Here is a 26,261-nt window from a genome sequence, read left to right as displayed (position 1 = left end):
TTTGGCCATACCGTGGTGGACTGGCCTAACCCCTATCATTCTGAGAGGAGACTCGTGCTCAACAGTGAGCCGAATATGCGTTGTCAATGATGATTATGAAATACGAAAGTACCCCTTTCTGTCTGTTAACTTATCACCGCTCAACTGCTCAACCGCCGAACAATCGATCATCATCATCCATCATCATCATCATCATGTCAGCCGATGGACGTCCACTGCAGGACATAGGCCATTTGTGGCCTTTTCCAAACATCACGATACTGAACCACCTGCATCCAGCGAATCCCTGCGACTCGCTTGATGTCGTCAGTCCACCTGCTGTAAATAAAATATAATTCAACACATATTTTTTTTCAATTGACAGCTTTAACAGCCTGTATTTTATGATTAAAAGATTATTAATGTGCTCGTTGAAAATAAAAGTTGCTGCCTACATTTGTTTTAACAATTTCACTTCGCATGTAACTTCAATCAGCTTTTAAAATCGTAAATGAAATCACTAATCTAAATGGATTCAATGCATTAAGGGTTAATAATCAAAATGCAACGAGATTATCACTTAATTTCAACAGAATTTTCGCGGGCTTATCGATCTACTTATTATACGAGTAATGAACAAAAATATTAAATGTAAAATAATCCAATTAAGGAGACTTTGTATGTTTATTTAAATACGTTTATCGGAGGAAAATCGGAAGAAAATTGCATTTTTTTTAATATGACCAATATTCCCGTTCCTCTCCAACTAGTCGGAAAAGACTATTTTAGGAGTGGGTACGATAATAGACCAACGGAGATCGAACCACCACCCCCACTAAGTTATGAGTCCAGCCCTTTTACCACCGAGCTATTGAAGCTGTAAATTGCTGTAAGTGATTGAAGCCAAGCGCTAGTTTAAATAACAAAAATGGTGTTTTCGACGCGAACGAAGTCGCGGGCGTCTTCTGTTCTGGAATATTTATGATCTTCAATTATCGTAATCACTTCTCCGTTTCACTAAACATACGTAAGTTACAATACGACAAGTATTTAAAAATATATTTTAATAAAATGATGTTAATTTACCAAATGAGTTTTTTGCTGAGAAAGTGGTGGGGTGATGAATGAAGTAATTCATTGTTTTTTTAACTTTAAAACCATGGTTTGGGCTTTTTGTGAATCAGTCGGAGCCGTTACAGTATTGATTACCTATCGTCGAAAATATCGGATATACCTTCTTGTAAAAAGGAAAACAGTGTCGGCATCAATTTTAATTTCTATTTTCACTGACACGTGCCTATGAGATATGTAGTCAACTCAGCTGTTTTTCTCACGACATACGTTAAACAACACAAATATATCAGAATAGTAACACATATGGTAAATACAACTATATACAGTAATGATTAAATTAATTTATAAATAAATTTAGTTTAATGATTTAATTTACAAATGGTGGGGTTTTGATGACTTTAATATATTAGTTTCTATAACTTAAGACTTTAATGTTGTCAATATAAATAATGCATCTACATACATATTGATAGAAAAATATTGTATCTATTTGTATGACTATAGATGCCTGTTAAAGGTAAATAAATTATACATAATTAAAAATAAACTATTTATACATTATATAAAAACGTTTTGTCTTGTTACCGATTATTATCTTCTTCTACTATATAAAAATAAGTCGGGTTTTCCTTCCTGACGCTATAACTCCAGAAAGCACGAACCGATTTCCACGGTTTTGCATTCGTTGGAAAGGTCTCGGGCTCCGTGAGGTTTATAGCAAAGAAAATTCAGGAAAAATTTCAACGTAACGTAGAGGTAGGGTAGGGTACGGGTAGGGTAGGGGTAGGGTAGGGGTAGGGTAGGGGTAGGGTAGGGGTAGGGTAGAGGTAAGGTACGGGTAGGGTAGGGTAGGGTAGGGTAGGGTAGGGTAGGGTAGGGGTAGGGTGGGGTAGAGGTATTTGTTACAGGTAGAGGTAGGGTAGGGTACGGGTAGGGTAGGGTAGGGTAGGGTAGGGTAGGGTAGGGGTAGGGTGGGGTAGAGGTATTTGAAAGTTTACATCGAGTTTCACGCGAACGAAGTCGCGGGCATCCGCTAGTTGTGTATAATACTGACAATATGATTGCCTGCGTGCGGAAACCTTAAAACAGCGTTTTTATATTAATCAAATAGCGGAAAAAACTAGATACATACGTTTTGAGTTTGACTCACATGCGGCTATGTTTAAAAACTGCCGAAATTGACTAACTTTACCTACCTAAAGCAACAAAACCGTCAATAACAATTCAACGGAAAACGCTACTCAAACTTAATATTAGATAAAAGTAAAAATAACTACAATTAAAATCACATTACAACGAGATTTACTATAATATATAATATAAAATGCATTTCCTCATAACAGGAAAGTGAATATTATTTCTCACTATTATATTTCTGCCATTCATGCCAAGGAACTTGGTAGCAGGATGTTGTGAACAGCAAGCAAGTGTGGCAGTTGATAGTGAAGCAACTTATAAATCATTATCTCAACTTCTTAAAATAATAACCATCTACATCACAAATAAATGAAACTTAGTTTAATTTCCAACGCACAACACAATTCATTTCCTATGAAATGTATTTCAAAGATGCCGCCAATATCTTTAGTAAATGAAAAATTGAATTCTAATACGCGTATTAAAAATTACAAAATATAATAAAACTCATTTTAAAATCATATTAATTAAAAATGTAATACGATATTATATATGATTATAGCTTGGCAAATTCGTTCGTAACACTCCCGATGGTCCGCGCGCACGACTTCACACCCACGCAGTCCTTTCCCCCCGTCGCCCGCATATCATGGGAGTGTCATCAACGAACTTGCCAAGCTACAGATATTGTATTTTACATCTTCGACTACAATTATGATATTCATTGATTTCAAGTGTGTATGATCTTTATATGAGTTTCATAAAAGTTTCAATTCCTTAGCCTTTGATTTGATATCATCATCAATTGGCAGCATCCAGTTCACACTATTCATACAGTCCACACTATTCACACAGCCCATATTTTTCATGCACTTCACAATGAAATTTCTCTGTTCAAAATGATTCCCATTTCCACGAGAATCGCAAAAGTAATGAAAATTGCATACAACACTATTAATACGAATCCTAAAGTTCTTCTTAACTTGAATCTTCCGATACACAACGTTATCCACAAACAGGTGGCGGCTACTAACAAAGAGCTGACTATGAAATCAATGCCCGCGGAATTGATTATGACTGCAGTATCATAACCCTGAACCAGCAGCGACAGGGTTTTAATGAGCCAGGGTAATCCTAGAGCGAATAAAATCGCAAGTGTGTTCGCCCCTAATGCGTTCGATACGCCTATACCTCCCTCGCCTGTAACAAGGAAAAATACAATTTATTATACTTGGAAACAAAAGTTTCAAAACAAAAAAAAAATCCTGAATATTATATAAAAATTAAGCAATTAAATTAATAATTTTAATTTTTTAAGCAAAAAAGCAGGATTATTGTATAATAATCCTGCCTATTTTTTTCAGTACTTGGGCACGCTTTCACAGATCCACATCGAATGTATCGAGTACATTTTGTATAGAAAGTCATACAAGTTCTTAAACGAATATCATATAAATAATTTCACTCCCCGTATTTTTTTTATATCGGGCGTCATATGAAAGTCGATTCTTATGGCAGGTGTCCACAGATCCGCATTGTACGTATCGTACGGATTGCATCGAATGGATTTTTAATTTTCACCTGTGGACGCCTGCCACAAGAATCGATTTTCATATACGCCCGTTATGAAAATTTTACGGGGAGTGAAATTAGTAGTGTTATAAAATCTAGGATTATGCTAAAAACTGTCAATAAGTTCGATTTTAGTAATAGTTAATATAATAGTTAATATAAGTATAAATATAAATTTAATTGCTGAAACAATACTCGTAAACATCTTTGCCTAAGACAATGTACTTGAAGATTAAACTTCAATTGTGCGTTGAATTAGATATTTCTTTTTCTTCTGATCACCTCTTTTTTTATCCCATCAAATTTTTCGTGAATTATATTTAATGCACATACGGTTTCTAGACTCTTATTTTTATTTATTCCTTACAAGTTGGCTCTTGACCCCAATCACACCTGATGGTAAGTGATGGTGTAGGATAACTAGCCACGGCCGAAGCCTCCCACCAGCCAGACTTGGAGTAATTAAGAAAATCAATCGGCCCAGTCGGGGATCGAACCCAGGACCTCCGTCAGTCTTACAAATCCACAGCGCATACCATTGCGCCACGGAGGTCGTCGGCTCTTACTATTATAATAGTATAAATGACTACACCAAATAAGATTGTACTAAATATCTTAGATCAATGTTAGTTGTAGCACTAACAAATGATCACCGCAAATATGGTGGGTACAGTACTGAGAAACTATTATAGTATGTATTGGTTAAATGGAAGGTTTCATGTATTCACTAATGTATATATAAAAATTAAGAGTACGTCAATAGTAAAGCAATTTTGTAAAAGGAACAGGGTAACTGCGATCATTACTTTCTACAGGAGCTACAGGGATTTAAAGGGTCAGATTTGCGGCGCTGCCACTGATCCCTGAAAAACGTCCCATACAAAATGGCACGAACTAATGACGTCGTAGGCAATGTAATGATCGTCAGATTTGTATGTGCGTACAAACAAAATTACTAATATCTTTGTTATTTGTGCGTTTATGTTTATAGTTCACATATTAAAAAATGACACATTTAATGTAAGGAAGCTAAAACTGTATGAATTTTCATCTAATTACGATAAAAGATCTTTAATAGATTTTGAAATTTTATAATCTCATTTACTTTGCAAATACTTGCTTGCTTTTCAATCTTTGCTTTATATATATAAATTAGTTAACATTGACCCTATTTATCCGAATGTATCATAAAAATCAATATTTTCAAACCTAGTCATCATCCCAATTTTCATAGTACAACTATTATTTCAAGATGATTTTTATTAACTATAAAGTGGAACCTTTGTATTCCGTTAAAGATAGTAGTTACCTACTAAAATAACAAAAGGTATTTATCCCTCTATTCCGATCGTTTTTCTGTACGCGAGATAAACTAACGTGCTTAACGTAATTTCCCTAGAATCAAAGTACCTACGAATCAAATAAGACAATATGGTGATAAGAGAATTTCGTGTAATCAGAGGAAAAACCTAAAATAAATGAATAAATGTTGGCAATTCAACGTAGATTGGAGATTTTCCTCTTTCCCTGTTACAGTGTACAACTAGAAACCCGAATGGGTAATTCGCGTATAATTTACGAGTATATAGCACACAGCCATAATAATTTATATACTGCATTACCTCTTTTCAAAGATATGACGTCACATGAATACATTGCAAAAAAAATATTTATTAGCAGAACCTCGCAGTTTCACCTGCGTATTTCCCATTCCCGTGGGAATACGAGGACAATATATCGTCATCAACCCATATTCGGCTCAATCCTGAGCTCGAGTCTCCTCTCAGAATGAGAGGGGTTAGGCCAATAGTCCACCACGCTGGCCCAATGCGGATTGGCAGACTTCACACACGCAGAGAATGAAGATAATTCTCTGGTATGCAGGTTTCCTCACGATGTTTTCCTTCACCGATTGAGACACGTGATATTTAATTTCTTAAAATGCACACAACTGAAAAGTTGGAGGTGCATGCCCGGGACCGGATTCGAACCCACACCCTCCGGAATCGGAGATCAATATATAGCATATATTATTACCTCATATTGTAGCTTTCTATTTTTAGAATATACTAGACTTAATAGACTTTTTAGAATTAGATCTTTCGCCTTTATCATATTAGTGTGATGTGATACACACATTTTTTTATTATTTAGATGTTAGCCTTTGACTGCAATCTCACCTGATTGTAAAATGATGATGCAATCTAAGATGGTAGCGCGCTAACTTGTTAGGAGTAGGATGAAAGCAAACTCCTTTCGGTTTCTACACGACATCGTAGCGGAACTCTAAATCGATTGGCGGTACGTCTTTGTTGGAAGGGTGGTAACTAGTCACGGCCGAAGCCTCCCAGCCAAACCTGGCCCAATTAAGAAAACCTCAATCGACCCAGCCGGGGATCGAACCCAGGACCTCCGTCTTGTAAATCCACCGCGCATACCACTGCGCCACGCAGGCCGTCAAAATATTTGATGTATGTATTGATTAAAGCTCATTGTTGCATTTACAAATTTTACAATAATAATTATTATTTATAGATATCTTGATTATTATAATCTTTTGTTAACTTATCTAAAACTCTTTAAACTTAAAATGATTGAATGTACCTAATTGTACTTTGTCCGATGCAATTATGATGTTTTAAATAATAAAATTAATAATTCGCATGATCGCTTGATAAATAACACAAATAAAAAGAAAGCAGTCTGGTATTATTTTAGACTTAGGTACGTATTAAGCTTCGAAGATTACTAATAAAAGTTTATTCATTATCGATAATTTGCGAACAATTTTAGTTCTTAAAACTATGAAACCTTTTTACGAGTAAATTGTACCTAGCACCTCATCTCATTCACGCACATAGAAAATTCGTGACGTCACTCTGAAAAATGACTGAAAATTATCTTTTAGTCCAATAAACAATGAATCAGTGACAGATAGATAATAATTAAGATATCTTTTTTGGGGTTGTATATCGCTATTTAGATAAATATTTTTTTAAACTATTGATTCCGAAAATAACAAAACACATTATTTTCATTATGCTGCGTGATAGGTCAATGAACGGAAGCGTCGGCGATACGAGAAGGTACATCGTGCATTTCGGGGTTTCCAACTTTCCAAACTTTTAAAAATAAATAAATCTTTGGTACAATAACGTTGATATTTTTGAGTAAATTTAAATATTTGTGTATAGCAAAAACTCAGACCAATTATAGAAGGACCTGTATCGCACTCATAGTCACGAACAAAATTGTCTGTCATTTTCTGAGGAAAACGAGCTTAGATTTGGTATATATCTTAAACTAAATTAGAAGTTTTTGCCCGTTTTTTACACAATTCAATTGCACAAAAAGGTATTTTTACGGAGCTCTTTAACCGACTATTTAACAACGATACTATAGAGACAGTTTTTGTAATCGCATTAGATCGTTGATCATATACTTTGACAGAAAAGTAACGTCTAGCGAGGCAGGTCCTATACAATAATTGGTCTGAGAGCAAAAAAGATCAACCTGTGTTTATAAGTTGGTGGGTAACAATGTTCTATTGTATTGAGTGTTAATGTGTACCTATAAATTTAATTTATTATACTTGTAACTTAGACTAAGGTAACATAGAGGCACAACTTTCTTTAAACACCAACAACATCTCCTGGCTAATTACAATGTTATGGCATATAAAAATATGGGTAACAATCATGTTTCGTTAAAAAATAATTTAAAAAATATTTTTGAACTAATAGTTTTAAAATAATATTTTAATGTAATAAAATAATTTTAAAAATAGTTTTGTTAATGTTTAAAAAAATGTAAAAGTATGTAAGTAACATCACATGATGATCGTACTTTAACAGTTATTTTGGTTGACCAAAAAAAAAAGTATTTTGAGATCTGTGTATCGAAACCGAGTGTATGTTTATTTAAATGAGTTATTATAGTTTGTCTCCTTTAAGAAATTTTGTTTTGTACGCCTGTTTATTTTTTTTAAATAGTGATAACAATTTTTTTTGACGACCTCCGTGTCGCAGTGGTATGCGCGGTGGATTTACAACACGGAGGTCCTGGGTTCGATCCTCGGCTGGGTCGATTAAGGTTTTCTTAATTGGCCTAGGCCTGGCTGGTGGGAGGCTTCGGCCGTGGCTACCTACCGGCAAAGACGTACCCAAGCGATTTAGCGTTCCGGTACGATACCGTGTAGAAACCGACAGGGGTGTGGATTGTCTTACCACTCCTAACAAGTTAGCCCGCTACCATCTTAGATTACATCATCATTTACCATCAGGTGAGATTGTGGTCAAGGGTTAACTTGTAAACTTTACAATGTAAAGAATAAAAAAAAAATCATTGCATTTCAATGTTTTGGTATTTCCGATGACCTTCAGAAGTGAAGTACTACTGTGAAGTGGTTAGATGAGCAAAGCGGAGGATCGTGTGTGTTGGCGCGCAAAAGCCTTTATATCCGTGGGCGGATATAGGGATGATGGAAATCAGAAATGGACGCAACTGCAACACAGTGTTTCACTAAAGCAGTAATATCGGATTTTACGTTATTGATGGACAATGTTACATGTTATATAAAATTTTCTTTAGTTTTATGTATGTACTTGTGTTATAAGCATAGGCGTATATAGCGGGTGGCGAGAGCGTACCCTAGAATAGTCCAGTGCCCACCCTTGGATACTGGGCTACCGATTTGAAATTCTATGATAAACGCAGAAATACTAATTTTACAGAAAATATCATTTCAAATATCAAATAATAACAATTAGGTACAACTTATAATAAAGGAAAACCTATAAGTAAAATAAATTAAGAAAATAAATTGAATGATAAAAATATATTAAGACCTCTTCTGATACCTACCTACCATAGATACAAAGAAAAAATTAATAAGTCGAGACGTTTCAGAAGTCTCCGTCTACAAGTATTGCTAATGAAATTTTTATATTGAGTGTCGACTCTGTTCGCTGATATGTAGGCCCACCCCTGGAAATAATCCTAGATACTATTCTACAATCTCACCTGATGGTAAGTGATGATGCAGTCTAAGATGGAATCGGGTTAACTTGTTAGGAGGAGGATGAAAATCCACACCCCTTTTCGGTTCCTACACGACATCGTACTGGAACGCTAAATCGCTTCGCGGTACGTCTTTGTCGGTAGGGTGGTAACTAGCCACGGCCGAAACCTCCCACCAGCCAGACTTGCACCAATTAAGAAAATCTCAATCGGCCCAGCTGGGGATCGAACCCAGGACCTCCGTTTTGTAATCCACCGCGCATACCACTGCACCACGGAGGTCGTCAAAAACTAATTATTATCAGCCTATATCCGCTCTCTGTACAAATAACTCTAGTAAATTTATGTGGTCTCATAAAAAAAATTAAGGATCTATAATTTTTTTTTAAAAGAATATTTGCCATAACTTTTAAATATGACCAATATTCCCATTACCCTCCAACTAGTCGGGAAAAACTGCTAAGAGTGGGTACGACAATAGACCTACGGGGCGAGGATCGAACCACCTTCGATGATGAGTCCGACCGCTCTTACCGTTGAGCTATTGAGGCTCAAATTCGCACATTCGCAATGCAATGACTAAACATGTTTACAAAGCCTTTCTCATAAAATTCAGTCGCTATCGCCGATTTATAGAGACAGATAATTGTTATTATCTAGTATCCAAGCTAAAACATATATTTATTTATAAAACTAATTTGTCCCTAAGTCCCTAATATACCTCAAGATTTATGAATCCCACTATATATAAAAGTAGTTATCAACATATTATCTTAGTCCGAGAGCTGTCATATTTATCACAAGTGATTCAGTATCTTTATACATATCTGATCAATATTATAAAATGCTCAGAACATCGATCTCCTTTTAAAAAGTCACAAAAAAGTCCCCACTCAATGAGTGCCAAACACAACTTTATATTTTTGATTTTTATTTATACAAGTTGATAAAAAGAAAATAATATATAAAAGCGTACAATATTTTTCCACAGTTGTAAACGAAAGTAACAGGTGATATTTATATAGGTATATACTATAAATATGAATATACTATATGAAAAACTTTGTTAGTATGAGTAGGTTAAAGCCGTAAATTAAAACTTATACGTAGGTAAAAGGCGCCCCAAGCAATAACTGGTGGTTGTTTCTTTTAAAATAACTTTGATCAAACTCCACCGTGTTTTGCTTTATTTCCGACCTCGATAATGATCATCTTTATACAATACGTAATAAGGCAATGATTCTAATAAGAAGATTTGAATGTCTACTTTGATACGATAAGATATTTTTTTACCTATTTTAGGACATTGGTAGGTAATTATGATAACAGTTTTCGTGTAGGTATAAATTAAAAATTAATCATCGTAATCTCTATTTATTACTAAGATTAAAATATAAAAGTGACATGCACGTGTCTTTATATTAAGAATGATAGTGATTCATAAACATGGCAATTAGAGAATAATAATATGAGTCTAGGGAGTCACTCTAGCATTATGTCTGGGTGGTCTCACCTCGCTAACATTGAGTACGTGCACAGACATTACTTTTTTACTTTTGACTGTATGTACTAGCCAGTGGCAGATCATGAAAATAGCATTGCATTGTCTTATATCGATTATATTATCACTGACATGTACATATTGTACACAATAAACCGTACAGTGCTAGTCAATCGGTGAGTGCGCTGTATAATAATTGTTTATTGTTGCACGTGAATTTAATCTGGTTGAAGTCGAAAAGGAAAAGTATTTAAACACTTAGGACTTTGCTTATGAGATTACCGCCTTGTAGAATGTTGAGTTAATGTTATTTTTCCGATAGTCGTTTCAATCAATGGTCAATTTTTTAGCGAAAAGCTTACGCCTTAATATGATTACGCTTGGATTCTGGTGACGGCGCGTATTGTGCTGAGGTTCCTCATTATGGACTCTACAACGGTCGATTGGCTCAAGATGCATAACGGGGCTGGATTTTTTATAAATTATTGAAAGACTTTTATCATATTTTGCGTTTAATCAAAGATAGCCAGTATCAATCTGGCTAGGATCAGAGTACAAAAGGAAAAAAGGTAAGACCAAGTGAAAAATGCGTTGATGAAATAATAATAAGCCGTTGAAAATTGGATCGCAATAGCAATGGACAGACAGACGTAGGGGGAAAATGGTCGATACCTGCACCCGCAGGCATTATAACGTGCACATTGTATGTAGGTAATACTAATCTGTAAAACTCAGCTAAGTTTTTCATTGAAAACCCGTTGGAACTTGAAACAACAGTTTGTTTACAAGCGGTTTTCAATTAAATACTTAGATGAGTCTTAGCGGTGTCGTATTCAACTAACGTAACTATATAGATACATATATATCTTAATATGTTTAGAACAACAATGATATAGTATTTCTTTTGTTGCTGAACTCTTTATCGACCAGTATCTCTGATGTAAAAACCCTTTGTGCTTGGATTTTTCTTGACGTCAATAATAATAAATATTATGTTTCCTGTCACTTTAGATAACCCTCATATGCATTACTATAGTCGGAAAACAGTATATTATCAACATTTTTGATCATCCAGAGGCTAGTCTACGTCACCACCATTTATATTTCAAGGAAGTGATGAACAAGATTTTGCGATACAGTTCATAAGCAATTCATTCCTTAGAAATATATATTCATTGTTGTTGAAATCTAGAGTTCATCGCAAGTTAAGCATGCTTTAACATTCTGAAACTCAATAGGAAACCTCTTTGTTCCACAATAGATACAAATCCGAACAATTCGCACGAGTTAGTACATTCGCTTGGCATAATAGCTGATAATCTAATTTATTTTTACCAAAGTGAATAGCTGAAAATCATGTTATGTGCAAAATAGTTTAAATTTAATTAAATTACAGATTACGACATTATGACAAATGAAAATGAAAAAATCTTTATTCATAAACCAAGTCTAACAAACAAATAGCAAAGGCTAAAAATTATTGAGATTTTTCAATATTATAAACAATTTATTATAAAATATTTATTATAAAATCTTTGATTACATATTGTAAAAGATCGTCAACTAGATATTTCAATTAACGTTGATTTAATCAACCATTACAGGGCCAGCACGCTTATTCACAATCTTTGACGTATGTTAGTTGACATATAAGAAATTGAGATTCTATGTAACAAATGTCATCCGCTGCCTACTGGTGGATATCATACAGTAACTAAATGACATTTTGTCAAATTATTTGATTTTAATAGATTGATAATAAATACCAAAATAGTGAATAGACCAGCACGCGTCGCTCTACGTAGAAAAGTTTTTGTAGAGCTTAAATCCATCACGCGGCTTTAATCCGAGTGGGCGAGCTTAGCGTAAAAATATTTCATTTTGTATTTATCATAAGTACCGGGATCTCCAACAACAACTTTCCAACTCCGAGTTGAGAATTTTTACTGAGAATTTCTTGGAAATAATAATCAAAATATCAAAGCCCGATACAGTATTCAATAGTAAGGCCTCGTGTACAAAAGTCAACAACGATTATTTATGTAATTAGATTATAACAAGTTACTTGATTAACATTGATGACTATTGTATATTCAAAGAGCTGTGATAGCCGAGTGGTTGTGACCTCTGCCTCCGATTCCGCAGGGCGAAGGTTTGAATTCGCGAGGCATGCACCTCCAATTTTTCATGTCTATTTTAAGAAATTGGACTGAAATAAGAGAAGCATTGGGCCAACCTCTTTCAGAGGAGACTCGTGCTCATCAATGATGATGATGATGATGATTGTATATTCAAATAGTCTTACCTCTTCTCGACATGATAAAAATGGAGCAAGCTTCAGGTAAACAACCGCCGAACGCAAGGAAGGTCATTCCCATCACCGACTCGGGAATATAAAATGTGTGTCCTGGAACAAGTAATTATCTATTATTTTTTTTATTTTTTTATTATTTATTTATTTATTTATTATTTTGTATAATGTGAATACAACGGTTTGTCTTTAAAAGTCCTAATAAATACTGATTATAAAATCGTTTATTAATGAATATAATAAATAATAGATTAATATGTTTTCATACTCAATAAGGAGCCGTCCGACTATTAATATAGAAAGCTGTAACTTAGCATGAAAACACTAAAATATTGTAAAATAAAGTCTTATGGTTTATGGAGTACCTTTATTTTATTAATTAATTTATTTAGATATACCAACAATGGCAACCAGAATCATTCATAAATTATACATGGGAAAATCTTAATGCTAGTACTACAGGATTCCAATAAAGAAGAAATCTTTTAAAAGTATATACAGCATTGTCTTCCGATTGAAAGTTAAAAATTAATTAGCTTCCGTACTAAATTAAATAAATTCACCCTCCCTAAATTGGAGATGAGTGTTTTTATTACTCGATTATCATGAAGTGTAGGGAATTGTTGGATAGGTATGTAAAACATAGCGTGAGTTCTGACACTATATTTCGCTTCAGGTGAAATATTCAGATTTAAGCCACAGACCCGCATTGTACGTATCGGACACATTGCATTATACGGATTCTTAATTTTACGGTATTTGTAGACTTTGTATACAAATAATACTATAGCTTGGCAACTTCGTTCGTAACACTCCCGATGGTCTGATCCCCCCGTCGCCCGCATACCATGAGAGTGTCTTCAACGACTATACAATCCGTTTAATGCGATACGTACGATTCGAATTAGTGAGCTAAGTGAGTGAGTGATTACTAATTAAAATTTTTTGGGTTTGATTTTGTGTTTATACGAGTCGTTACTATACTTAATAAAAACAGGTCAATGTTGCCTTAAACACATATTGATATGTTTGTATAAATGTAATCTCTTTATATTTGTGTAGATTAAAATGAAATAGCAAAACAAATATACACAGTTATTGAAACAAGTTATTTATTTATTTAATATTATTTTTAAAAACAAATATGACTGCGTAAAATTGTCATCTTGACAAATCACAGTTTGATAATCAATACAGGTACTAAAAAAATGGAAACAATTTATTTTAATATTTACTTTTTTAGCATTTCTTATTTCAAATAATTCTATCATTTATGAGCTTAACGAATATATTTTTTTGTAATCTTTTTTTTTATTTTAATTCTTTATTTAAAACAATTGTATGTGCCAGTTTTCTTTTATAACTTTGAAGTACCCAGTGTTACTCTTAGAATCAAAATCATTACTCGGTCGTCAATATTTTTTTGAAATCTGTTTGACGATTTAACTAATCTGACTTGATGATTAAACTCATTATTAAAATGTGTTTGATTTTAGTGTTTTTCTTGAATTCGTGCATTTTATCAACCGACGGAAACAGAGAGAAGGTTAAGAATTCGACGTGTATGTATTTTTTATGTATGATCACGAGTATTTTTTTACCGAGTAGTCCGAATTTTTAGTCTGTATTTCCCTTAATATATTGACTATGCAACTGTCATTAAAACTGATGATTTAAAAATGATGACGATTTAATTACTGACAGTAATTCAGATAGACTTACTTAAAATAATTCAAATTCGACGCAGATAGACAGAACAGAAAAACTTATAAAATCGTAATAACCTTACCAGACAAATGTGTGGGAAGGAAATTCATTGGGTTTTATTATTTACATAAAGTAGAATTCAGTATAAAGTACCAATTGATTTCATCCGAGACTATCAGACAATGCTCATACTGCTTGTATTGACTACGTAGTCGTCAATAGGTACATAATTGAATTAAAAACGTCTCCTGATCGATATTTCAATGCGAAATCACAATCAAGATTTTGTCATCCCTTCTTACAAACGTCATTTTTAATAAATAAAATGTATAATAAAATAAATTTGCATTCGTCATTTTTAAGCGTTCTGTAGAGCGTCCTAGGATTTTTGAGATAGATAGAATAGGCTAGTTGACACTTTTTTTAATGGTCTTAAATTGATAATAATAAAAAAGTTTCAACTAGATTGAAAAAAAATATATCTTATTTTTTCAGACGATTTACATGAAAATTTTAATTTTTGAATATTTATTTTGACAATACGAGCCAAAAGCTGTCTTCCATGATGGTTTATATTTCAAGCGTTTCATGACGTCACGTTAACTAATCCTTAAGCAAACGGAGCGTTTGACAAAATGTATTAGCTAATAACTAGTTTGCCGTTTAGTACATCGAGTAACATTGTGACGTCACAAAATGGCGTTTTACAAAATTTAAAAAAATAAATGTTTTTTGAATTAAGTTTTATAAGAAATCCTTAACTTTTGTTAATTGATATCTATATATTTCGGACTTATTCCATGTACTATACGAAATTAATGTTTTTTGTATTAAATTCGATATGAGTGAACTAACCTACTTGTATTTCACGCGCAAGAAGTCGCGGGCGATCGCTTGTTTAATATAAATAATTTTTCTGGGATATAAATTTAATTCCATGACTAAAGTTTGTTGAAGAGCTGGGTGTAGGAGGGTAAAAGATATTCATTTATATATTTGGTTTTATTAGAAAAGGTCGAATTGAAACGAGATTTTCAATATACAAACAAATGTATAGAGTATTTACTCGTATAAGTTAAGTTACACATTAAGGAAAATTTATATTTGTCACGTAGTAATAATTTCGCATACAAATGATCTGAATGTTAAGTGCAGAATTAGAGCTATTAGACCTTACTTCGTGCCAACTCAAAAACTTCAAATGGAAAATACGTACTTAAAGTTTCGATGAGTCAGTCAACCAATGTATTGAGAAAATTATTTCGAAATAATAAAGTGATTACATCTTCAACGGAATTAATTAAACTAAATATTGTCGTCGCTTATATTAAGTGGATAGGTAAAATTCATTTCATTTGCTGCTATCTTAACTTTTCAAGTATTAAAAACGTTACGTATAGTCGATAAAATAAAAAAAAAACAAATTTATTATATAATAATTTAAATATCAGTCTTTATACGGGTACACTAGATACATATTTACATGTGTGTATATCTATATAGTGCCTTACCCCAGCTATAGACAATCAAGTTTATCGGATGGTGGAACTCTATAGTCTGTGCCCACATCCCTAACAGTGGAATTAATAGACGTTGTAGGAGATCATTCAGGGGATCATTCAGCCGCTGAGTGTCGAGTTTAACCTCTATTTGTTTGAGAATTTGACACTAGTAGTAGTAGTAATTTAGTAGGCAGTGAAAAAATATCGAAATCATAATATTGTGGTTATGAATATATTATTTTTTGTAATGTAATGTGACTTTCTTTATCTATATATATTATTTTATTATATTTTGAAGGGATTCCTAATCAACGTTTTTGGCTTGTTTTTATCGATACTTACATATTTCTACCAATTTATACAAAACTAGCGGACGCCCGCGATTTAGTCCGCGTGGAATACAGTTTTTTACAAATCCCGCGGGAACCATGGATTTTGCCGGGATGAAAAGTAATCTATGTGTTAATCCAAAGTCTATTTCCATTCCAAATTTCAGCCACACAAACTTTCGTCTTTATAATATTAGTGTGATTATACACCTAAACCTTCCTCGTCAATCACTTTATGTATTGGTGAACACTGCATAAAAATCTGTTCGGTAGTCGACAAGTTTATCACGGACAGACGTATCGGAGAACTTATCTTATAACATTTCTATTGAAATTGTACAAGTTTATCGAACCGAAAGAAACGTGTTTCCATAACTTATTACAGATGTATTCTCATATCGAGTAAAATACTGTATTGTGTAGAAATCTTTGCTGACACGTAAGTTTTTACAACTTTAAAGTAAATTATTAACGGCAAAGTGACTCCAGAAAGTTTTCCATATTCACACGGGGACTTTGTTCGGAAATTTTATTAACTTCTTTTAAATTTTCCCGAAGGAATATAATACATATTCTTTGTGATTTCCCTAACAAATGTTAGAGTATCAAGCAATATTTTTAATATTGTAGGGAAATTAAATGTTTTTCAATTCAATTTTTTCCATTTTTATAAACTCAAGTCACTTAACTAACTTACTTCGCCCGCCGTTGAGTTCAAGCTCCATAATATCTCCTCTTCAACAGGGAAGGGAGGCTTGACCCAGGCTTTTAAAATTGATTTAAAATTAATATTTCATAAAAAGTTATGCGTAAAAATTAGAAAGCATATACGCGAAATACATTTATGAATAATACACATCGAATTGACCACCTGCTTCGTTTTTTCGTCGGTGAAAAATGAGGTTAATGTCTTTAGTATTTTATCTCAATATGCAGTTCTAATGACATCATAACATTGTGACTCCAAGTAACGTTGTAAACCAATGATCTATTAATGAGTTAAACACCGGTAAAGACTTTTTTTTTTAAATCATCTATTGCCTATTATTTTTAAAAGACTTCCAATAAGGAGGAGGCTCTACGTTCGTCTGTATATTTGCTTTTTTTAATAATCTGTTGTTGTGAGTATAAGAAGTTGATTTGTAGGTACCTTATGTAAACTCGCTAGAATGTTTTTAATATTTTATATTTTATTTGATAATAGATATTATTAAAAGGTCTTATATTTTTTCACTAATTAATCTGCAAAACATAAGAGTAAAGCTGGGTCCACAAGGCATTGTTTGTTTTTGTTATTTTATTTTATTAATTTATTTTAATATATAGTTTAATATTTATACTAATCTTGTAATATGCTAATGTAGGTAAAATTAGTAGAAATACTTATAACTAAATAAAAATATGTTTGTGTGTTAGTTTTGATAGTATCTACCTTTTGTGAATTACTGTAACTTGTAATTTTATTTATAATTAACTTTACTGACGGCCGTTTCCCAACCGCATATTGCTTTTCAAACTTGTTTAGACTTACCTATTACTGTCATACTCCACGTTACGAAGTAAGAGTTCACACCAATCCAAATGATGCACATCAAGAAAGCCAGCGGGTAAAATCTTCTGCATGTAATTGGCGACGGCACCGTTATGCTGAGAAGAAACTTCAAAGGCCACGTGTACACCCACCATATCCTATAAATGATTGAATTTTCTTTCGGGAATCGAAAAACACTTTTCTTGGGCTTCACTACAGCATTTTCTAAAAAGAAAAATATTTATAAGATACGCTAATTAATTGTTTATTTTAAGAAATAATGGGGCTCTAAGATCGCCCACCTGGTATTAAGAACTATTTCATTTTTCATCTCATTTTTCTGCTACTATTTAACGAAGAATATTGAAATTATTAAAATAACAAATTGCTTACGCCCACGTATAATTCCCAACTCGATATGTACTGTTCATCAACGAAGAAATTTAAAATGAGTGCTTTTTATTTATTTTTTTAATTCTATGTCTGACAAATTGATCCATGCGTCAGGTGACCCGAGAGCTGGCGCTTATTTGGCCCAAAGGTTAAGCCTTGGCACCCAGAGGGGTAAAAGCGCCAGCGCATTGGGTACCTTGCCTATGGGTGAACAGTTAGATATTGTATATTTGTTATAATCATTTAATTATTTAAAATTTAGATTTTATTAACACGCCTTATTATTAGCTTCACTTGTAACTATGTAGGAAAGAAAATCTTGTAATCTTAATTTGACCCACATTCCAGTCTTCGATTGGGATGAATTTTTGCACACGCTCTGAGTTCTAATGACAATACATGACTAGCTAAGAAATGTCATTACAAATCCAATATCGCAGCCTCCTCAAGATGTCGGACTGGCTGTTTGTAATCCGCCCCCATGATATGTATATCAAATGAAAGGTTTTGCTGTCAGGAATACGAAAAAATAATCACGTGACTTAAATCCAATATGGCGGACGTTCAAGATGGCGAACAGACTATTTGAAATGCAATGAATGATATGGGTATCAAGGGTGTTTTTTAGTTTTTTAAACTATTCATGTTATTATTCTTTTAATAATTCTAAGTCTTATTTTATTTTAATTTTATTTATGTAAAAATTTCAGTATGTATATTATTTAAAAAAGAAAGGTATAAATCTCTAGTAATTTCACACCTAATTATAATTAACTTGTTTTTAAGTTAATTAAAATAAATTCGATTAATAAGCTTAGAAAAATTAGATGTTTACTTGATATATTTTGAAGAACATTTTATAAACAAACAATACATAAATTCAAAATAAACATGTTATGAAATGACAATTTTCTACCTTCATTTCTAATCATTGTTTGTTGATAAACAATACACATTGAGTAGGGTTGCAGTATAGATTCGTGAGGCAGAAGCATTTACGATTCGGTACAAGTACCTATATAATTCTATGGGCTAAAGCGTCTAGACTATTCACAAGGAGATTAACAAACGCCTCGGAGAAGCAACAGGCGTCCCTCGCACGACGGATTTAAATTCAACGCAGAAATGCTACCTGCGTGATACTCTACCAAGGGCGGCAAATTTCGATAATTATTGTTAATTATTATTTTAAATCTATTTTAATTTTATTCTCCATCAACCCATGTTCGGCTCACTGCTGAGCTCCAGTCTCCTCTCAGTATGAGAGGGGTTAGGCCAATACTCCACCACGCTACCCAATGCGGATTGGCAGACTTCACACACGCAGAGAATTAAGATAATTCTCTGGTATGCAGGTTTCCTCACGATGTTTTCCTTCACCGATTGAGAAACGTGATATTTAATTTCTTAAAATGCACACAACTGAAAATCCCAGTAAAGAGCTGTGATAGCCCAGTGGATATGACCTCTGCCTCCGATTCCGGAGGGTGTGGGTTCGAGTCCGGTCCGGGGTATGCACCTCCAACTTTAATTTTATAGATTTCATTAATTTATTTTAATATATCCCTTAAGAGGCATGAGAGCCCAGTGGAAGAGCCGTGATAGCCCAGTGGATATTCAATTCGGAGGGCGTAGGTTCGAATCTGGTCCGGGGCTTGCACCTCCAACTTTTCATGTGCATTTTGAGAAATTAAATGTCACATGTCTCAAACAATGAAGGAAAAACATAGTGAGGCAACCTGCATACCTGAGAGTTTTCTTAATTCTCCGCGTGTGTGAAGTCTGCCAATCCGCATTGGGCCAACGTGGTGGATTAATTGACCTTACCCCTCTCATTCTGAGAAGAGGCTTGTGCTCAGCAGTGAACCGAGTATAGGTTGATAATGATGATCATTAATCGTTGAATTGTACCTTTTTTGTTTAAATAAAACTCTTTTTATTTATTTAAATAAAAATAAAATTTTAATTTGACGAGATCCTGGGTTTGAATCCTGGGTCGGGCTCTAATAAATTTTTTGGTCAGCGTCTGTCCACCGTGGAATTACAATCAGTATTTCCCCACCATTCCACGTGGGCATGATTTGTATAGCCACTACTTATTAGGATAAGTTAGCTTATGTTCCTTTTTCAAAAAAAGAAATGGATAGGAGATAATAAGTAATAATAGATCTCATGTCTAATTTCGAAAAAAGTGTACATATAATCACAATATCAATCTATAAAATCATCTAAAGTGCATTATCTATCAATTCATATCGCTTATCGTAATCCTAAACTTGAAAATGAAAAACATGTAATTCCATGTCTCGGGCTACAGAGGGTTCCGTATGGATGAAATGTGCGATGTGCGTTATCATTTAGATTTATATATCAATTCAAAAACCTTTCAGGTTCACGAAATCCATAGATTGAAAAGTTACATAGACAATAGAACAATATCAAACACATGTTACGATAAAAGTAGATATTGAAAATCTTTGGAGCCATAACTCTCACACATCTTTTAAAATGTGTGCGAATCGAATAGCAAGCAACGATGTTTGCTATTGAACTATCTTTATAACTAGATATAATAAAATTCATGTGATATTTTCATTGCTTAAAATAATTAACATAAGAAATATTTTATTGCACACAACTAAAATATTAAAAAGAATAATTCCAACTAAAAATTAGCATGCAAAGGCTGTAAGCAATATCTAACAGGCAACCCCAGATGACAGGGGTTGGGGAGAAACATACATTACATAAGTAATTAAATTGATTGTAATTTTTTCCCAAATCATTTGTCCCTAAGTCAGTCAAACAGTCTAATTCACATAATAATCTCTAAGAACACTCATTTTCAAATTGCCTAGCACGGACAAAAGCGCCCATTGTTTTTTGCATATTAAATGCTTACGAATACCACTGGCTATAATACAGACGGACATCAAAAGCAATTAATTAAGATTAAAAATTTCCTTTGACAATAAATAAGCGAATTGTTCGTACGAGTACGTCGTTTTAATAAAGGGTGCATTGCGAGTGAATCTACGAATATGTTTTTTAATAATTTTTAGAGTTCCGATCGTACGTAGTACAAAAACGTAACCCTTATATTATGTGAGTTTTTACCTCTCATCATCATCATCATCATAATCATCATTATCAACCCATATTCGGCTCATTGCTGAGCTCGAGTCTCCTCTGAGAATGAGAGGAGTTAGGCCAATAGTCCACCACGCTGGCCCAATGCGGATTGGCAGACTTCACACACGCAGAGAATTTTCTTAATTCTCTGGTGTGCAGGTTTCCTCACGATGTTTTCCTTCACCGTTTGAGACACGTGATATTTAATTTTTTAAAATGCACACAACTGAAAAGTTGGAGGTGCATGCCAAGGATCGGATTCGAACCTACGCCCTCCGGAATCGGAGGCATAGGTCATATCCACTAGGCTATCACGGCACAGCTAGAATAAAATACCTCTCAGCTAGAATAAAATTACGAAATGGACGCAATAATATTTTACCTCTGTATCCAGAGATTAGATTCCATTTAAAAATGAGGTTTGTTTATGAATTTGAACCGTGAATTTTCGATTTCATAAAGCTTTGCTACAATCAAATTAGTTAGCAATCAATTATCATACAAACAGAGGCTCATAAGCTCCCTCTGCTGCTTCATTAATAATCCCTCGGTAGATTTTAATTTTTGTTGGAGGTGCATGCCCCTTTTAATTTTTCTAATCAATTAGAGAGGACGTATCCCTCGCCTGTCTTTGTTATTATTGCATCATAAAGTGCCAATGTGAGTATAGTTGTTTTTCTATTTTTCAATTATGGAAAACTCTCACAAATCCCTGACAGCCACAAAGGAGATGGTCCAAAATTGTATGGAGCCCAGGTCCAGTCATTGTACCCTAGCGGAAATGAAAGAAAATATTTTTTTAACTATTTTTGATTATACAAATCTACGAATTTACTTTAATTCTTTCGAAATAATATTTATTATCTTCCAAGAAATGCAACACTATTAAGGGTAATAATGGCGGATTGATGACGTTTTCAATGCAGTAATCTATTTGACGTTTGCTGTCAATTGTCATGTCATAGTTGCCATAAGGGCGTCATCTTGATATAACTCAAAAACTTGGGTTTTAATTTTATTTATTTCTTTTTATTTAGTTTCATTTATTCATTTTAATAAATTTTAATAAGATCCTTGTATTTTTAAATTTTAATGATACGGGGTACAAGAGTGGACCTAAAATGGACCATCTCCTTTATGAAGACAGATATCCTTTCCATCATTACATAAAGTTTAAATGGTATTGCAATATGTGATCTGAATCAAAGAAAATTTACTGTCCTTATGACAAACCAGTATTAGAGGAATTACACAGAATATTAAAATATAATAGGTAAATCACTGGCCACACAGTACTTTAACTTGTTTATGTTTATGTTAAGCTAGCTTATTTACTTATCAATTTAGTTTTGTTGTTTTTGTTGTTGTTTTTGTTTTCTCTTTCGACTTTTCTATTAATTTATCTCTATTATTAATATCATTATCTCTTTTTTTTATATTGGATTATGTTTTATTGAAGTATGTTTTCCTTGCGAGCTTGCTATCTAATATGTACAATTTATTTGCGAAAACTTGTAATTGGCTATAATCTGTTTTCTATGTTGTTACTTTTATTATCTTTGTATTTAGCTGTAAGTTTTCCTTTTTAAATAAATAAAATAAATAAAGTAATTAAAAAAAGCAATTTTTTTTACACTCGTCACATTGTACCTGTTACGCTCTTTCATTCGGTACCCTCCCGGGTTTTTAAATATATTTGTTTGCAATATAGAGCAAGGCATGTTTCCTTATAGAAGAGGGAATATGGACCTTAGACCCACCACGCTGTTTATTTATTTTGTTTTTACCCACCGACATTTGGCTATTTATCGATCACTATCAGATGAGAATGATTATTCGCGATACGGTACCCTAAAACGCAAGCATGCGATGCCGACGGTGACTTACCCTTATCAGTGTCGGCGACGTGAGGTTTTCCGTTGCTTGGTATTCCATTCACCTGCGATTCGACATTGTTTATGGTTTTGCTATCAACGCTGTCTTCTACCGATTTACTAATAGTTGTCACTACATCTGTAGACAAAATAAATTTAAAGATAAATAGGGACTCTTATTAAAAATCCAGCTGGCCTATTTACTGATTTGGTCTTTATTATCAACCTATTAAAGTAAACAATTTTTATTTTAAACATTTTTAAAAAACAAATTTTGACGACCTCCGTGGCGCATTACTAAAAATATTTGCACTTTAATTAACTAAGTAAGAAGCCGTGATAACTTAGTGGATATGACTTCTGCCTCCGATTCCAGTGTGGGTTCGAATCCAGTTCGGGGAATGCTTCTCAAACTTATCAGTTGTGTACATTTTAAGAAATTAAAATATCACGTGTCTCAAACGGTGAAGGAAAACATCGTGAGGAAACCTGCATACCAGAGAATTTTCTGAAGTCTCTGCGTGTGTGAAGCCTGCCAATCTGCATTGGGCCAGCGTGGTCGACTATTGGCCTAACCCCTCTCATTCTGAGAGGAGACTCGTGCTCAGCAGTGAGCCGAATGGGTGATAACGGTGATGATGATGAATTAACTAGGTAAAACGTCCTGTTTATAATTTTATGTGTGTGGTACCTATATAGAATCTCTAGCTCATCTGAGCTTTCATCACGTTTGACGTTTTGGTACAAAACTTTATTTTATCACAAGTCATGCAGGGACCTTAATTACCAATTACATTTCTAATTTTATAATTTGAGTGGCAGACGCCCGCGACTTCATCCACGTTCATCATCATAAAATTCATTTTATTTTAAATACTGCGCTAAATATACATTTTCGTGGAATAAAGTCTATAAGTTGCTCAATAACTTCATTTATCTTATTCCCATTTAAATCCAAAAAAATATTGACAACTGTGTTTCAGTATTGTGTAAATAACTAAAAGTATTTGAGAAAACACAGTTATTTTTAAATCACAGACAGCACTTCAATTTTATTTATATCTATGTATATCCATATATATATGTGTGAGGATATAAATGAAGAAGCTCATAATTCATTTGAGCTTTTATCACATATATTTATATTATATCGTTCGACGTTTTAGTATAAAACTATCCTTTATCACAAGTAATACAAGGACGCTAATTATTATCAATTACAATCCTAATTTTATAAAAAAACTCTTTTATTTGATTGGCTTATCTATACAGCTTATTATATCAGTGCTATCACACTCACAGTCTCAATGGCAATAATTGATTGTTCACAAGTGGTAGACGAGTTCACAAATAATAGGGATGATGACAGATTTTTAAATTGTATATAAATTAAGAGTATGCTAATAGTAAAGCAATTTTGTAAAAGTAACAGGGTATCTGCGATCATTACTTTCGGAGCTACAGGGATTTAAAGGATCAGATTTGCGACGCTGCCGCGGATCCCTGAAAAACGCCCCATACGAAATGGCACGAACTAATGACGTCGTAGGTAATGTAATGATCGTTAGATTTGTATGTGCGTTCAAACAAAATTACTAATATCATTGTTATTTGTGCGTTTCTGTTCAAATATTAAAAAATGTCACATATAATGTAAGGAAGCCAAAACTGTATGAATTTTCATCTAATTACGATAAAAGATTTTTAATAGATTTTGAAATTTAATAATCTTATTTAGTTTGCAAATATCCAGACAATCTTTGCTTTTTATGTATAAATTAGTTAAAATTGATCTTAATTACCCGAATGTATCATAAAAATCAATATATTCAAACCAAGTCATCATCCCCATTCAACCCCTTATAGCTCAACAGTAAAAGAGCCAAAGTTATGTGGCACGTCGATTCTCTTTCTACAATCGCAAACGCTTCGACAACTAGAAAAATGTATTGGAATGACATTTTCTGTCGACGCGACGGGTCGTGTGATTAAGATCTGTCATTCCCATACATCTTTCTATTTTTCGAAGCGTTTGCGATCGTAGTAAGAGAATCGAAGTACCACTTGGCTAAGAGGCTGGACCTGTAGCTATGTGGCTCGTCGATTCTCTTTCTACAAACGCTAACGCTTCGAAACTAACTAAATATATGGGAATGACAGATCCAATCGATAATTTGTTCACGTTACCTGTCGATAACGAATGTCGTTTCCATACATTTTTAATTTTCGAATCATTTGAGATTGTAGAAAGAGAATCAATGTGCCACGTGGCTACAAGCGCGCGGCAAGATACATCACCGAGAGCTCGTGATTCGAAAGGAGTACAGAAAAAGACATTACGTAATAAGGATTGTAAACAACGTAAAAATATCTTCTGTTATCCCATTTTAATTGGCTCCATTAAAGATTCCCTAATCCTAATTAGCTTGCTAATTTTATAATATTTTTCATCCTCCATCAGCGAAACAAAATAAAAATAAAATAAAATGAAAGTATTCTGTTGTAAAAATTGAAGCTTTTGTTTTTCTCAATATTTATTGGACGATTTTTTTAATATTTTTCTTAATTTTGATTAAAAAATTAGTTATAAAATTGGGTCCATCGGACCATGAAAACCATTAATAAAGGAAATTGAACAAACGAACAATTAACAAGTCAAACCACAGTAAAGCAAACTGTGGTTATTGTTGCAAATTGTTTAAACTAGAGTTTTGGTTTAATGGTCATAATGAATTAAAAAAAAAATTGGTACACCCTTGCTGCGGTAAACCTAATTGATTTTTGCCTAATTGCCTCGACTGATGACAGATAAAAGTAGTACAGGAAATCTAGGAATATGACTAAAATAAATTACATGACTCGAGATTTTTTAACTATCGGTAGGGAGCAACCCAACAAGCTCAACTTGGGTACATCGACCGCCCCACCCTTGGGGTGGTTTAGTAACTCAAAAAGTTTTTGGATTGCGTTTTTCTCCTAAACTATAAGTTTTACATTAAAGTGTATTTGAAAAACAAATGTAGATTACATTCTCATCTACAATTAATGTCATTGAGGTAAGGTTGAGGTGACATTCAATTTTTTATATCAAATGACACTTCAACCATTTTTATAGGAGACGGAGAAAAAAAATGTACTCCAGAGCACATGTAACCAGACTATTCTATTGTTAAAACGATGTGCATTTATCATAACAAGTC

The 26,261-nt window shown here is 33.4% G+C and overlaps 1 protein-coding gene across 1 annotated transcript in view; it reads right to left on the bottom strand.

Annotated features, from left to right (window-relative positions):
- Positions 1-1,463: 1,463 nt before the first annotated feature.
- LOC112048523 (sodium/potassium/calcium exchanger 4) overlaps positions 1,464-26,261 on the bottom strand; it is a 36,139-nt gene continuing 11,341 nt past the window's right edge. The window contains exons 6-9 of the mRNA XM_052890831.1: positions 23,075-23,200; positions 17,663-17,887; positions 12,588-12,689; positions 1,464-3,390 (exon numbers count right to left, since the gene is read on the bottom strand). Of these exons, the coding sequence (XP_052746791.1) occupies positions 3,065-3,390; positions 12,588-12,689; positions 17,663-17,887; positions 23,075-23,200 (779 nt within the window). The 3' untranslated portion in view covers positions 1,464-3,064. The remainder of the gene's footprint in view (positions 3,391-12,587; positions 12,690-17,662; positions 17,888-23,074; positions 23,201-26,261) is intronic.

The sequence above is a fragment of the Bicyclus anynana genome, chromosome Z, assembly GCF_947172395.1.
Source record: "Bicyclus anynana chromosome Z, ilBicAnyn1.1, whole genome shotgun sequence".
In the NCBI taxonomy this organism is placed as follows: domain Eukaryota; kingdom Metazoa; phylum Arthropoda; class Insecta; order Lepidoptera; family Nymphalidae; genus Bicyclus; species Bicyclus anynana.
The sequence above is the reverse complement of the archived record's forward strand: the minus strand, read 5'-3'. Positions and strand labels throughout refer to the sequence as shown.